This window comes from Nicotiana sylvestris, chromosome 3 (genome assembly GCF_000393655.2).
Source record: "Nicotiana sylvestris chromosome 3, ASM39365v2, whole genome shotgun sequence".
Classification (NCBI taxonomy): Eukaryota; Viridiplantae; Streptophyta; class Magnoliopsida; order Solanales; family Solanaceae; genus Nicotiana; species Nicotiana sylvestris.
The window spans coordinates 54,186,971-54,203,903 of record NC_091059.1 but is presented as its reverse complement, the minus strand read 5'-3'; the positions used below and the strand labels follow the sequence as shown (position 1 = coordinate 54,203,903).

The 16,933-nt window shown below is 41.1% G+C and overlaps 1 protein-coding gene and 1 non-coding gene across 2 annotated transcripts; one reads left to right on the top strand and one right to left on the bottom strand.

The window, feature by feature from the left end:
* Positions 1 to 11,394: 11,394 nt before the first annotated feature.
* Positions 11,395 to 13,527, top strand: LOC138887371 (uncharacterized). The gene has a single exon (XM_070169113.1). It carries the CDS (start codon positions 11,395 to 11,397, stop codon positions 13,525 to 13,527), a length of 2,133 nt encoding a protein of 710 aa, XP_070025214.1.
* Positions 11,575 to 11,681, bottom strand: LOC138888819 (small nucleolar RNA R71). The gene has a single exon (XR_011406398.1). It is a non-coding gene; the product is annotated as a small nucleolar RNA R71 (small nucleolar RNA).
* Positions 13,528 to 16,933: the final 3,406 nt, after the last annotated feature.

Genomic DNA, 16,933 nt, shown 5'->3' with positions numbered 1-16,933 from the left:
GTTTCAATTCCGCCTTACATACTCGGTACATTATTCGTACTGACGTCCTTTAATTGGGGACGCTGCATTCATGCCTGCAGGTATAGATAATCAGTTGGACGAGCCTTCATAGTAGACGAGATTGACATTCTTCAAAGGATCGGTAAGACTCCACCTCATTCAGAGTGCAGCCGAGTCTATACGTCATCGTGTCAGAGTTTTGCGGCAAACTTATGGGTAGGCCGGTACCCTGTCCCATTTGATGTCAAGAAATCATAGAGGCTTTGTAGACAAAGGTTCATTTTGTACAGTATGTCAGTGGCCTTGACGCCCCATATGTATTCATGTTTTAAGAACGATGGTTCATTAATATAACATTTGCCCACTTACAATGGTACATTACGAGTTGTGGCCATGTTGGCCTATGATAGTTACAAAAGGAATGAATGAGTTACAGAGCGGTTCGCTCAGGCTACTACGGCACTGGGTGCTAGCCACACCTCCCCAGGTTTGGGGCATGACATCAAGGATTTGGTTAAAAGACTTAACGTAAGAACACAGCAGAGTCATAGACAAGCACAAGTAGGGGATACGATAAAAGGTCTAACATGAGAGCCTAGTGAGAGTAGCATAGAATAACGGGTTCATTAGCAAGTACTAAGTTAAATGAGACAACTTTAACGTGTTGAGCATCAGTTACAGTACCAGAGTTCAAAAACAATATCAGAACTTACTATAGGTGAAAATATATTCAACTTCAGATTAACAGGACACTAGATCTCGATCACATATAGGAGAAGGGCTAGATATTGCATCTTTTCTAAGGTCTTAGGCAATGTTAAGAAGCGTTGGGCTGAACAAATCAGGGAGAACATATAAAGTGGAAAGAAAGAATGTTTGGCTAATTAACAAGATCAATAGACAACTCTAGGAAAGCATTAATTTATATACAAACAATTTAATAGGAATTAGGGCATATTCTGGGTGGGGAATTGGTTTATCACAAGAATCCAAAACAGGGTAGAAGATAAACTCAAGGCAAGCGGTAGCTGTAAGCATTCATACACACAAACATACTGGGCTAGACATGCTTAAGAAAGCTAAAATTAGAGTTAGAATTTAGGCTAGCTCAGATGTTAGAAAAATATAAAACCACGAGAATGATTTCAGAGCAAATACGATTGCAGACAGAGATGACATAGTAGCATATTGATTCACAAAAGTCCCATTATCATAGATATATAGAACAATAACATAAACGAGTAGAGAAAAAAACTGCAATGCCAAAGGCACTCACCAGTTACAAATTAACGAGCAAGCAAATGAGAAGAGCAATTCCAGTGGTAATTCAATTAACGGTAGCAAAGAGCAGTAGAATCCTCAAAATCCCAGTGCGTCATAGTTCTCAAGGGTTTTAAATGAAACTCGGGCAGTGCTCGCACCAAGAAAGAGCACAATCAAATTCAAATGGCCTTGGCTTTCAGCCGGCCAAGGTCTCAGATTTCAGAGTATAACGAGTAAGAATGAAATAATAATAGTGATTAAGGTCTATTTTAGGGGAATTGGAGGAGGTGTTTATATAGTGTTTAAATTGAACGAATAAACGAGGAAAAGAATCGATTAAATATAAATAAAGAAAGAAAATATCTCATGCAATAAATAATAGAGCCGGCAACGGAAGAAATCAAATTTCAAACCCTAGTTAAGGTTCAACGACTGAAAGTCAACCCGTGGATGTGTGGAATCAACCCCTTTTCCATGTATACGGACGAGATATGTGGATGCAAATAATAATTTTGGATGATTAAGTCATCATAAAATAATTTAAGGTATAATTAATAAATATTTAAGTAATTTAAAGGCAAAAAAAATTAATTTTAAAGCTTTAAAAATTATAGAAAATGCTCATATGACCCTTGTAGACTAAGTAATGATGCAAAATGATATTTTGAAAGTACATACTATTTGAAAAAATATGAGAACAAAATTGGGTATCAACAGCTGCCCCTTTTTATGTAGGAATGACGAAAAAGTTATCGGGTAAAGAAAATGATGATCAATTTTGTCCGAAGCGAGTGAGGAATGGTGTATTTTAAAAAATGGGGGTCAAACCCTAGTTCTTTAGTTGCCTACATATCTCTGATTTTACGGGAATCAGGTCGTGTGTAGTTCTTGATCCAACAATAAACGAAACTGATGGAGTCATAAGAGTGGTCGTATGTTTCAAAAAGGTTCTTTTGATGGAGTCATAGGAGTGGTCGAAGTAGGTGCATTCCAGCAAAGAGTATCGCGCTTCATAAGGCGTGAATTTCTTACTCAGATAATATATCGCCTACTCCTTTCTTCCAGTTTCAACATGTTGTCCCAAATGCAACCAAAAGCCCCATCTAATACGGACAAATAAAGCAGCAGAGGTATTCCTTGTTCTGGTGGGACCAGAATAAGTGGTTTAGATAAATACTCCTTGATTTTTTAGAAGTCTTTCTAGCATTCTTCGGTCCATCTTATTGCAGCATCTTTCCTCGCCATTCTGAAGATTGGCTAGCATATCACTATTGATTGTGCTATGAAGCGGCTGATGTAATTTAGGCGCCCTAAAAAACTCATCACATCTTTCTTATTCTTTGGAGGTGGCAAGTTCTGGATAGCTTTGACTTTTGATGGGTCTAACTCAATCCCTTGGCGATTGACGATGAATCCTAACAACTTTCCAGCAAGGACTCCGAAGGCACATTTTGCAGGATTCAACTTCAAATTGTATTTTCGAAGCCGATCGAAAAACTTCTTCAAATCTGCTAGGTGATTGAACTCCTTTTAGATTTGATGATAACATTATCCACGTACACCAACATTTCCTTGAGTATCATGTCATGGAAGATGGTTGTCATGACTCTCATGTAGGTAGATCTAGCGTTCTTCAGACCAAACATCATCATTTTGTAACATTATATCCCCCATGGTATGATGAATGCTGTCTTTTCTGCATCCTCTTCATCCATCCAGATCTGATGGTATCCTGCGAAGCAATCCACAAAGGATTGGAGCTCATGCTTGGCACAGTTTTCAATTAATATGTGTATGTTGGGCAACATAAAATCATCTTTGGGACTCGCTTTGTTCAGATTTCGATAATCGACACATACTCTAACTTTCCATCTTTCTTCAGAACTGGCACAATGTTGGCCAACCAAGTTGGGTATGCGATCGCTCGAAGAACCTTGGCTTTGATTTGCTTGGTGACCTCCTCTTTTATCTTCAAACTCATATCCGGCTTGAACTTTCTGAGCTTCTGCTTTACCGGTGGACAAATGGGATTATTGGGTAGCTTGTGAGCCAACATGGACGTGCTTAAATCAATCATATTGTCGTAGGATCATGCAAAGGTATCTTCATACTCTTTTAGGAATTTGATGTACTCTTTCTTCTCTGATGGTGATAGATGAATGCTTATACGTGTTTTCTTGACCATTTCGGAATCCGCTAAGTTAACGGCCTCAGTTTCCTCCAATTAAAACTTTGGTTTATTTTCAAAGTTTTCTACTTCTCTGGCGATTTCCTCAGGTATTATATCATCTTCTAGATCCTCTGAATCATTATCCTTATGTCGTGTTGTCTCATTATATTTAATAGTCGTAGGTTCATCGGGATAGGTATCACAAGGCAGATATCTGAACGGTCATAGAGTAAAAGGTAGTCAATTACTAGTAGTCGATTACATTTGAGGTAGTCAAAGGATGTGAACGTTGTGAAAGGAAATCAGAGCGAAGATTGCTCCTGTTTACAGAACGGTTACCTTCCGAGTTACCTGCAAAACTCAAAACACAGCGCATGCAAATATATATAGAATATTGCAAAAATTTAAACATATTGGATATTTCCTTTAGACCATGAAGGTTGTCTTTGGATGATGAGGATGGTGTCCTTAGACCATGACGTCCTGGGCCATGAAGCGTATGATAAGGGATTTGCAGGCCATGAAATGGTGTCCTCGGGCCATGAGGATGGTGCCTATAGACTGTGACACCTTTGAATAATGATGTGCAGTTTTGAGTGATCCTCAGGCCATGGAATGGTATGTTTCGGCTATAATGGTGCCTTCGAACTATGACACCTTCAGACAATATGGCGATGTTTCAGCCCATGAAATGCAAAGATATGGCGATATCGATCGCTTGATAGAGGAAACCGGTGATTCTTAGTCATATGCGAGGATGAGACAAGACAAGGCTTAGTCTTGTATGAGATGAGGGTAGTGCTTAGCCCTATGCGAAGAAAGGAGATAGTGCTTAGCTTTATGCAGTGTAACAGAGACAATGTTTAGTCTCATGTAAGTAATAGAGACAACGTTTAGTATCAAAGAAAGGTAGTGTTTAGCCTTATGCAAGGTAAGGGCAGTGTCTAGACCTATGCCAATAGTAGGGACGATGCTTAATCTTATGCAAAAAATGTAGTGCCTAGCCTTATACAAAGGAAATGCAATCCTTAGCCTTATGTTATAATGGAGACAATGCTTAGTCTCATATAAAGAAAGTCAGTGTTTAGCCTTATGTAGTAATGGAGGCGGTGCTTGGCCCCATGCAAGGAATAGAGATAGTGCTTAGTCTCAAAGAAAGGCAGTGTTTAACTTTATGCAAGGCGAGGGCAATGTCTAGGCCTATGCAAATAGTGGAGACGATGCTTAGTCTTATGTAGAAAAGGCAGTGATTAGCCTTATGCAAAGGAAATGCAATGCTTAGCCTTATGTGATAATGGAGGCAGTGCTTAGTCCCATGCAGAAATGATAGTGTTTAGCCTTATGCAGTAATAGAGGCAGTGCTTGGCCTCATGCAAGGAATAGAGATAGTGCTTAGTCTCATGCAAAGAAGGCAATATTTATCCTTGTGTGATGATGAGAGCAGTGCTTAGCCCTATGTAAGAAAAGCAATGAATAGCTTTGAGAGTAAAGTATTTCTTAGCTTGACGTTTTTACGTTTGGCAACTTTGTTGTTATGAAGGTAGCGATTTTGCTGCGTGTATGTACTTGCGAATATTCCTATTGTGTTCATTGTGCATGCATTCAAAGAAAAATCATGATCTTTGCGGGGGATGATTGTTTCGTTCTCTTGATTCCTAGCTTCAAGTTTAATCCTGTCTTGAGGTCCTGCTTGAGTCACCCTAGGTAATATCTGACTGCCATAGAAACAAAGTTTTTGAAAAAAGACATGCATGAATTTGACAAATTATTTGTAGAAATGTAGTTATTTGAAATATGTGATAATGCACGAGATCAAATAATTTAGATGAACTGGTGACTGTGACGCATTTAGAGACATTGCAACCTCCTTACTTTAAAATTTTGAGGGTCCTCCTCAAATTCTGCCCAGTTTAATGCATACTTCTGGCAACACATTCCTTGGCTGTTCCAAACATGAGAAAATCGAACAAACTAGAGATCTCGCCCCTGTTTCTGATCATGGGGGAAATGAAGATTTTATTATGATGTGACTGAACCCACAAGGTTGCCTACGTATCCCCTGTTAAATGAAAATCAGGTCAAGCGTAGTTTAGTTACATCAAATAAAAAACGCAAACAATCTTAAATATAGTATCTCTTGACTGCATCGGAATTGCTAGGTTTTGGCCAAATTTCTCCATCCATTTCTGCAAGTATAAGTGCTCCTCCTATCAATACCCGGTGAACCATGTAAGGGCCCTACCAGTTGGGTGAGAACTTCTCCTTGGCTTCATCCTGGTGCGTGAAGATTTGCTTTAGCACCAATTTCCCTGGTGTGAATTGCCTTGACCTGACTTTTTTGTTGAAAGCTCTTGCCATTCTGTTCTGCTAGAGTTGATCGTGACATACCGCATTCATTCTTTTCCTATCAATGAGGGCTAGTTGTACATACCGGCTTCGTACACATTCCGTATTGTTGAGCTTAGCTTCTTGTATAATTCTTAAATAAGGAATTTCCACTTCGATGGGAATAATAGCTTTAGTACCATAAACCAGTAGGTAGGGAGTTTCCCTAGTTGATGCGCGAACTATGGTACGATATCCAAGTAAAGCAAATGGCAGCTTCTCGTGCCATTGTTTGTAATTGTCCACCATTTTCCTCAGTATCTTCTTGATGTACTTGTTGGCGGCTTTTAGAGCTCTGTTCATTTGTGGCCTGTATGATGCGGAGTTCCTATGCTTGATCTTGAATGTTTCACACATGGCTTTCATTAAATCGCTGTTGAGATTGGCGGCATTGTCCGTAATGATTGGCTCCGGTACTCCAAATAGACTAACAATGCGGTCCCGAACAAAATCGCTACAACCTTCTTAGTTACATCTTTATAAGATGCAGCTTCAACCCATTTTGTGAAGTAGTCTATAGCCACCAGAATGAACCTATGCCCGTTTGAAGTAGCGGGTTCGATTGGACAATGACATCCAAACCCCAAGCGGAGAAAGGCCAGGGTGAACTTATTGCATTGAGTTCATGGGTGGTACTCATATCATGTCAGCATGTATCTAGCATTGGTGACACTTATGAACATACTTGATACAACCTATTTCCATAGTCATCCAGAAATACCCTACTCTTAGTATCTTCTTGGCTAAAATGAAACCATTCATGTGCGGTCCGCAAGTTCCGGTATGTATTTCCTCGAGCAATCTAGATGCCTCCTTGGCGTCGACACACTGCAGCAATCCTAGGTCAGGAGTCCTTCTATATAAAATTCCTCCGCTTTGAAAGAAATGGTTGGATAATCTTTGAAGCCTGTGCTTCTGAGTATGGTAGCATGCTCTAGATATTCTCCCTTTGCCAAGTATTCCTTGATGTCGTGGAACCACGGATTTCTGTCAATCTCTTCTTCAACATGAGCAAAATAAGCTGGCTACTTATGAATTCCTACTAGGATAGGGTCGATGAAATTCTTATCTAGGTGTTGTATCATGGAAGAAAAAGTGGCTAACGCATCTACAAACTCATTCTGTATCCTTGGAACATGTTTGAATTCTATCTTTGTGAACCTTTTAATCAGCTCTTGTACACAGTGCAAATATGGCAATATTTTGGTGTTCTTCGTAGCCCATTCCCTTAGAATCTAGTGCACCAAAAGATCTGAATCTCCGATTACTAGTAGCTCTTGAACGTTTATGTCAATGGCCAACCTGAGTCCCAAGATGCAGGCCTCATATTCCGCCATATAGTTGGTGCATGAAAATCTATGTTTTGCAGATACCGGATAGTGTTGACCGGTTTTTGATACTAAGATAGGTCTGATACCTACTCCTTTGAAGTTTGATGCTCCGTCGAAGAACATCCTCCAACCTTCATATGCCTCGGTGATATCTTCTCCTACAAATGACAACTCGTCATCGGGAAAATGCATTTTCAATGGTTTGTATTCTCCGTCTACGGGATTTTCTGCCAGATAATACGCCAATGCTTGCCATTTGACTGCCTTCTGAGTTACATAGACGATGTCGAACTCACTCAGCAATATTTTCCACATTACTAACTTATCCATAAGTATGGGTTTCTAAAAGATGTATGTTAGCGGATCAATCCTTGATATGAGATATGTAGTGTATGCACAGAAATAATGCCTCAACTTCTGAGCTATCCATGTCAAAGCATAGCAGGTGCATTCCAGCAAAGAGTACTGAGATTCATAAGGCATAAATTTCTTACTCAGATAATATATTGCCTGCTCCTTTCTTCCAGTTTCATAATGTTGTCCCAAACTCAACCATAAGATCCATCTAATACGGACAAATAAAGCAACAAAGGTCTTCCCGGTTCTGGTGGGACTAGAACAAGTGGTTTAGATAAATACTCCTTGATTTTTTCGATGTCTTTCTGGCATTCTTCAGTCCATCTTGTTGCAGCATATTTCCTCAGCATTCTGAAGATTGGCTCACATATCACAGTTGATTGTGCTATGAAGCGGCTGATGTAATTGAGGCACCCTAAAAAAACTCATCACATCTTTCTTATTCTTTGGAGGTGGCAAGTTTTGGATAGCTTTGACTTTTGATGGGTCTAACTCAATCTCTTAGTGACTGACGATGAATTCTAACAACTTTCCAGTAGGGACTCCGAAGGCACATTTTGCAATATTCAACTTCAAATTGTATTTTTGAAGCCGGTCAAAAATTTCTTCAAATTTGCTATGTGATCTGAACTCCTTTTAGATTTGATGATAACGTTATCCACGTACAGCTCTATTTTCTTGTGTATCATATCATGAAAGATGGTTGTCATGGATCTCATATAGGTGGCTCCAGCGTTTTTCAGACTAAACGGCATCATTTTGTAACATTATATCCCCTATGGTATGATGAATGTTGTCTTTTCTGCATCCTCTTCATCCATCTAGATATGATGGTATCCTACAAAGTAATCCACAAAGGATTGTAGCTCATTCTTGGCACAATTGTCAATCAGTATGAGTATATTGGGCAACGGGAAATCATCTTTAGGACTCGCTCTATTCAGATCTCGGTAATCGACACATACTCTAACTTTCCATCTTTCTTCGGAACTGGCACAATGTTGGCCAACCAAGTTGGGTATTCGATCACTCGGAGAACCATGGCTTTGATTTTCTTGGTGACCTCCTCTTTTATCTTCAAACTTATATCCAGCGTGAACTTTCTGAGCTTCTGCTTTACCAGTGGACAAATGGGATTAGTGGGTAGCTTGTGAGCCACTATGGACGTGCTTAAACTAGTCATACCGTCATAGGATCATGCAAAGATATCTTCATACTCTTTTAGGAATCTCATGTACTCTTTCTTCTCTGATCGTGATAGATGAATGCTTATACATGTTTCTTTGACCGTTTCAAAATCCCCTAAGTTAACGGCCTCAGTTTCCTCCAAATTAGACTTTAGTTAATTTTCAAATTTTCTACTTCTCTGATGATTTCCTCAGCTATTATATCGTCTTACAGATCCTCTGAATCACTATCCTTATGTTGTGTTGTCTCATTATATTTCACAGTCGTAGGTTCATCAGGATAGGTAATAATAATGCTAGAAAAAAATGTAAAAAATAATAATATATACGAAAAGCAGTAATGCATTAATAAAATTTTAAAATGTCAACAAGTGCAGCTCAATGGCTCGAGCAATTATTTCAAAACAAAATACTGAAAAATATCTCAAATGCTCAAAACTATTTTTTAAAGTAATTCATGCTAATTTCCAGGCTACCTAGGAACTCAACGGGCCCAGGACGGCGCAACGGTCCAGTTCTTGAGAACAACTCCTTCCTTTATGGTCTGAATGGTAAGGTCTTCCTCCTCCTCCTCCTCCTCCTCCTCCTCCTCCTCTTCCTCAATGATTACACTGCAGTCCATATCTTCTTCATCTAGAAACAACTTCCTCATGCCAGTTAAAACCTCATCTTCCTCAAATCCCCACATCATGTCAGCTTGATGGAATGACTGGTGCAGAGGTGATACTGGTTGTTCCAGTGGATAATAGGGAGCACGCCATGGTGGTGACCAATCCAAGTATTCCTGACATGTGTATTCATATCCGAGTCCAAAAGTCATGCCATGACGCTGTGGTTATACGGGTTTGGTAATCCCCTGAAGGTTTTTGCCGAGACCCTTGCCAGGTTCATACCCCGTCCATAGCTGATAATAGGCGAAATCTAGGTGATTTAGATATTGTTTATGCTTCCGCTTGATTATATTCCAATGACATATTATGGTTAATTGATGAAAAATAGGCTTTAATTGTGATATGTATACATTGCAGGACGAGGAGCTTGTATGATGCTTTCAAGAGGATATTGGAATGATTTATGAGCAAGAACAACCCCTCCGAGTTGAGTGCGCGCAAGGACGAGATGAAAAAATGGACGAAATCAAGCTCCAAGTGCGCGAAGAAACGCGCGAAGGCGTGCAGGAGTTCACGCGTAAGAAAGACCGAGGCAGAATCATGCGCGAAGAAATGCGCGAAGTTATCGCGAGCTCGCGCATTTTCGGTCCGGAAAAACGTTATTTAGGGGTAAAATTGGAAATCTGGAGAGAAACCCACTTAACCTATATAAAGTCAAGCTCGCCCAAGGTTAAATCATCAAGGGTTTTCATAGTTTAGTGCAAGAAATAGAGAGGCAAGAGGCAAGGAGGAGTTTTGACCATCAAGTTCTTCTTTTCTTCCTTGTTTTTGCTATTTTGTGATGAAATTGAACTTATTTGGGATGGACACTAGTATGAGTGGCTAAGACCCATTGTTCCGGGGTCATGGGTAAAACATGAATGTTGTTGTTTGGAGTTTAATTTGACAAAGTGGGTTTATCATATTGGGTTATTTATTTAATTCTGCGTTCAATTATTTTGCTGAGTAGCTAACAGTGAAATACTATCTACGAATCTTTAGTTGAACTCGAAAGTGGGAACTTTAGATTGCATATAGAATTAAATAGAGCAAGTTCTTGAACCCGGGTCTCGGGGAACGAATTCGCAATTGGGATAGACATGTGCATAATTGCCTTGCTTGGTTGAAATACAGGAATTGTAAATGCGTTCTTGTTAATCTTAATTCCATAGACATATAGGCATTGAGTTGACTTGAATAGGCGAGTAAGAACTTGATAGATTCTTATGAGTAATATCAACCCTGCCAATTAGTAACCCAGATAAATTGATTAGTCATTCTAAGCCAAGAACACAATACGATTGTTAACTATGCCCGTGACCCTGGAATATCCTCTCCTACTGTTTGTTACTCGAAATTGCTATTCGTTTGGTTACTTGCTTTAGTTAGATAAATTCTTTATAGTTTAAGTAGTAAAACAATTACATCTCTCTTCTGTGAACAATCTCTTGGGTAGATACAGAAATTGGGTTTGAATCAGTCAACGGTTAATCATAAGTCTTCGTGGGAACGATACCCTACTCACTACTCTATTACTTGACGATCACGTGCACTTGCGTAAGTGTTTTTGGTCGCAACAAGTTTTTGGCTCCGTTGTCGGGGACTTAGAAATTAGCTACTTGACTGAATTGAGCTTTTATTATTTATTTATTCGAGTTTTAACTCTCAGTTCACTTTGTTTGTTCTAATACAGGAGTTTCTATTGAATGCGAAGAAGTAGAAGCGCAAACAATCTCCTTCCTCTCGATCCCGAAATTGAACAAACACTTCACAGATTGAGGAGGGAGGTGGACGCTAGAACCAGAATTGAATGAGAGTTGGACATCGTAGTTCAACCACAACCAATTGAGATGGCAGGTAATGAGGAACGCGCGGTGAATGAAGCCGCAAGGCCCAGTTTGGATAATATGACTCATGCTATTGTGAAGCCTGACATCACTGGGCACTTTGAGCTGAAACAATACATGGTGCAGCTGATCTGATCCACAGGGCTGTTTGTGGGTTTACCTCATGAAGACCCGCAGAGGCACATTCAAAATTTCTTGGAAATTATGGATACTTACAACTATCTGAACGTTTCCAAGGACTATGTCAAGCTGACACTTTTCCCCTTTTCACTGATTGGGGAAGCTAAGGAGTGGTTGAATAAAGAGCCAGCTAATTCAATCCGCACTTGGGATGATCTGGCGAGGAAATTCTTAATCAAGTTTTTCCCCACTAAGAAAACAAAGGTATTAAGGAGTCAAATTCTTGGGTTTGAACAACGAGCTGGCGAGACACTGCGTCAAGCATGGGAAAGGTACAAGAAGATGCTTAGAGACTGTCCTCATCATTGCCAGACGGACGAGGTATTGGGTCACACTTTTGTAGATGGGTTAGATGATGCTTCAAAGATGAATCTTGATTCAGCTTGTGGGGGTAGTTGCATGGCCAGACCATACAGTGAAATCCAAATCTTGCTAAATAACTTCACTGTTAATGATAATAACTGGCAAGGTGAGGGTGATTTACGAAAGGCAATTACGCAAAAATTAGCTGGGTTACTTGAGTTAGACGAAGTGTCAGCCATGAGAGCCGATATTGCAAAGCTGGCCAATCATTTGACTAGGATGACAATGCAGCAACCACAAACAATGCAACACGTACAACAAATGACTATTTGCTACAAACTCTGTGGCGACAGTAATATGAGTGATATGTGCCCCACGAATCCAGAATCCATCTATTATGTGGGGAAACAGAACAGAGGTCCACCGAATCAGCATACACAATACGGGAATTCTTACAATCCAAATTGGAGGAATCATCCCAACTTCTCATGGGGTGGAAATCAGCAGAATCAGAATCAGCATAGACCCCAAGGGAATTTCAATCAGCCTCAAAGACTACCCCAACAAATGGAAGAAAGTACCAATGATCTTCTAAAGAAGTTGTTGATTGACAATCAGCAACTCAGGACCGACTTCAGAAATCTTGAAAGGAAAATGGGGCAGTTAGCAACAAATCAAAACACTAGACCTGCAGGAGCCCTCCCCAGTGATATAGAAAAGAACCCTCAAGTTAATGCAGTTACACTTAGAAACGGGAGGGAGCTAGAGGAAGTGCCAAAGAAAAAGAAAGACAAGCCCATACCTGAGGGAGAGTTGATCCCTAAAGTGACTCAAGAGCCAAAGAATGCTGCTGAAATTTCAGAGCCAGTGGAGGCCCCAAGACCACCGCCACCTTTTCCCCAGAGATTGCAGAAAAAGAATGATGATCGCATGTTCACAAAATTCCTCTCTATGTTGAGCCAGGTTCAATTGAATATCTCACTTGTTGATGTGCTTCGTGAAATTCCAAAGTATGCTAAATACATAAAAGATATAGTGGCTCACAAGAGAAGATTAACTGAATTTGAGACAGTGGCACTTACTGAGGAGTGCACTTCAAGGGTCCAAAATAAGCTCTCTCAAAAGCTTAAGGATCCTGGCAGCTTCACGATTCCTGTGCGCATTGGCAATATTGATGTGGGTCGTGCTCTTTGCGATTTGGGGGCGAGCATAAATCTAATGCCCCTGTCCTTGTTCAATCAACTGGGCCTGGGAGCTCCAAGGCCCACTACTGTGATGTTACAGCTGGCTGACAGATCGATAGCACACCCTGAAGGGGTGATTGAAGATGTGTTGCTGCAGATTGGGAAATTCATCTTCCTTGCTGATTTCATTATCCTCGATTATGAGGCTGACGAACTGGTTCCAATCATATTGGGGCGACCTCTCTTAGATACTAGTGATCCACTTATCAAAGTGAGAGAGGGAAAGATGATTTTGAGGGTAGATGACGAGGAAGTAGTTTTTAATGTCTACAGAGCAATCCAACTTCCCCGCCACTATGAGGAGATCTCAATGATATTTGTTGTTGAGGCCGCTGAGCAGATTTATTATCCGAGTGTATATCTAGACGATTCTCTAAAGAAAGCACTTGTGTTGCTTGATAGCCTGGGGGTTGATACATCTTGTGCGTACCTGCAAGGGACGCACCCCTTCGAGCCTTTGAATAGACCAGAGGGGCCTCCTCCAAAGCCGTCAATTGAGGAAGCCCCAAAATTTAAACTTAAACCCCTTCCACCTCACCTGCAATATGCTTATTTGGGTGACTCTGACACTTTACATGTTATTGTCTCGTCTGACTTGTCTAAATTGTAGGAAGAAAAGCTGTTGAGAGTGCTACGTGAGCACAAGAGAGCACTTGGGTGGACTATGTCTGACATTAAGGGCATTAGTCCAGCCTTCTGCATGCACAAAATCCTCATGGAGGACGGACACAAGCCCAGTGTAGAGCAACAACGCCGACTCAATCCAATCATGAAAGAGGTGGTAAGAAAAGAAGTGATTAAGTGGCTCGATGCAGGTATTGTATTTCCTATCTCAGATAGCAAATAGGTAAGCCCCGTCCAATGTGTACCTAAGAAAAGGGGGATGAATGTAGTAGTTAATGAGAATAATGATTTAATACCTACAAGAACTGTCATCGGGTGGAGAATTTGCATTGATTATAGAAAATTGAACAATGCCACCCGGAAGGACCACTTTCCCCTCCCCTTTATTGACCAAATGCTTGATAGATTAGATGACCAGGAGTAATACTGCTTCTTAGATGGTTACTCGGGGTATAATCAGATTGCTATAGCCCCAGAGGACCAAGAGAAGACCACTTTTACGTGTCCTTATGGCACGTATGCGTTCAAGCGAATGCCCTTGGTCTTTGTAATGCACCTGCCACTTTTCAAAGGTGTATGATGGCCATTTTTACTGACATGGTTGAGAGTTTGTGGAAGTGTTCATGGATGATTTTTCTGTGTTTGGATGTTCTTTTGATAACTGCTTGATGAACCTTGATAAAGTACTTGCTAGGTGTGAAGAAACTAACTTGGTGCTAAACTGGGAAAAGTGCCATTTCATGGTACGTGAAGGTGTAGTCCTGGGGCACAAGGTGTCCAAAGATGGTTTGCAGGTGGACAAGGCAAAGGTGGAAGCGATTGAAAAATTGCCTCCACCGATATCTGTCAAAGGCATTCGCAGTTTCTTGGGCCATGCAGGTTTTTATCGTCGTTTCATTAAAGATTTCTCGAAAATTTCCTCTCCCTTGTGCAGGTTGCTTGAGAAAGATGTCACCTTCAAATTTGATGATGCCTGTCTGAAGGCATTCGAGGAGCTGAAAGGAAGGTTGGTTACTGCACCAATCATAATTGCTCTGGATTGGGAGCAACCATTTGAGTTGATGTGCGATGCGAGCGACTTGGTTGTTGGTGCTGTCTTGGGGCAAAGGAGAAATAAGATATTCCACTCCATCTACTATGCGAGCAAAACTCTGAATCCAGCTTAGATGAATTACACCATCACTGAAAAAGAGTTACTTGCAGTGGTGTGGGCATTTGACAAGTTCAAGTCATATCTTGTGGGGACCAAAGTCATCGTCTACACAGATCATTCAGCTATCAGATACCTATTTGAGAAGAAGGACGCCAAGCTGAGACTGATTCGGTGGGTCCTGCTCTTGCAGGAGTTTGATTTAGAGATCCGAGATCGCAAAGGAATAGAGAACCAAGTGGCTGATCACTTGTCCAGGTTAGAAAATTGGAACCATGTGGCTGAAGGGGGTGCAATCAAAGAAACATTCCCTGATGAGCAGTTATTGAGAATCACCTCAAGCACAGCCCCGTGGTATGCATATTATGTGAACTTTATTGCAAGTGGGGTGACACCTCCAGAATTGACACCAGACAATAGACAAAGGTTCTTGCATGATGTGAGGCTCTACATGTGGGATGAGCCATTCTTATACAGGCTATGTGCAGATCAGTTGATGCGGAGATGTGCTCCTGAGGAGGAGATGAGTACCATACTTCATAGTTGTCACGCCTCGTCATACGGAGGTCATCACGGTGGAGACAGGACCACCCAAAAAGTGCTATAATCAGGTTTCTATTGGCCAAAATTGTTTAGGGATGCACACGCCTTTGTTTAAATGTGCGACAGGTGCCAAAGAACCGGGACGATCACTAAGAAGCACGAGATGCTGCTGCAAAACATCCTGGTAGTGGAGCTTTTCGATGTTTGGGGAATTGACTTCATGGGACCTTTTTCATACACGAACGACCATAGATACATCTTGGTGGTAGTTGATTATGTGTCTAAGTGGGTGGAGGCCATTGCTCTTCCCTCTAATGATGCAAAGGTGGTGGTAAGCTTTGTCAAGAAGCATATCTTCACACGCTTTGGAACTCCCAAAGTGTTGATCAGCGATGGAGGTATGCATTTCTGCAACAAACTGTTAAACAATGTCCTTGCAAAGTACGGGGTCAAGCATAAGGTCTCCACTGCCTATCACCCACAGACGAGTGGTCAAGTGGAGGTTTCAAACAGAGAGGTAAAGCAAATTCTTGAGAAAACAGTGAGTGCAAATAGAAAAGATTGGGCCGGAAAGTTAGACGACGCATTGTGGGCGTATCGAACAACATACAAAACTCCTATAGGTGCTTCTCCTTATAGATTGGTGTATGGAAAGGCATGTCACTTGCCCGTAGAACTTGAGCACAAGGCCTATTGGGCAATAAAGAAGCTGAACATGGATGGGGACTTAGCTGGAGAGAAGAGGTTGCTGCAACTCGATGAGCTCGAAGAGTTTCAATTACATGTATATGAGAATGCCAAATTGTATAAAGAGAAGACTAAGAGGTGGCATGACAAGCACATTCAACATCGAGAGTTCGAGCCAAGGCAAGAAGTTCTGTTGTTCAATTTGAGGTTGAAGCTTTTCCCCGGAAAGATTAAATCTCGTTGGTCGGGCCCTTTTATTGTGGTAAGCGTGAAGCCTCATGGAGCCGTGGAGTTGAGAGATATGAGTTCAACTGGCACTTTCTTGGTGAACGGTCAACGGATAAAACATTACTGGGGTGGTGACTTTGCACGTCACAAGACCTCAGTGGACTTGAAGGATGCTTGAGAACATGTTGAGTCGTGCCGCGATGTTAAATTAGGCGCTGGATGGGAGGCAACCCATTGAAATGTTGTAACCGTCGTGCCACGACGTTAAATAACGCACTGGTTGGGCAGCAACCCAACGATAGTAGTAGTATTTGAGTTTGAGCTTTAACTTACTAACAAATGCAGGCGACGAAGGGTGGGTGAAAGGACTATCAACTAGGAGCAAACCAGGTGAAAATAAATGCAAAAATAAATGCCCAGGAGCGCGACTTCGTGCCCACTTCGCACACAAGTTCGCGTGCCTGGGAGAACCATTCTGCCTGGAACTCAACAGCACCGCGCGAGCTCCAAAACTTCGCGCACAAGTTTGCGCGCCTGGGCGGACCATTCTGCCTGGAACTTTTCAGGCCTTTTGTTTTTCTTTTTAGTTTTAGTTTTAGTTTTTCTTTTTTTTTATTTTTTTTTATTTTTTTTTATTTTTGTAGTTTAATTGGTTATTCGTTTTAGACACAATTCCCCCCCCCCCTGTTCTATTAAACAAAACCCAAATCCCCTCTTCCAAACTCTCCCAACTTCTTCAAAAAAACCAAATTCCAGCACCCCTGTCCCCATCCCCCTCTCTCAC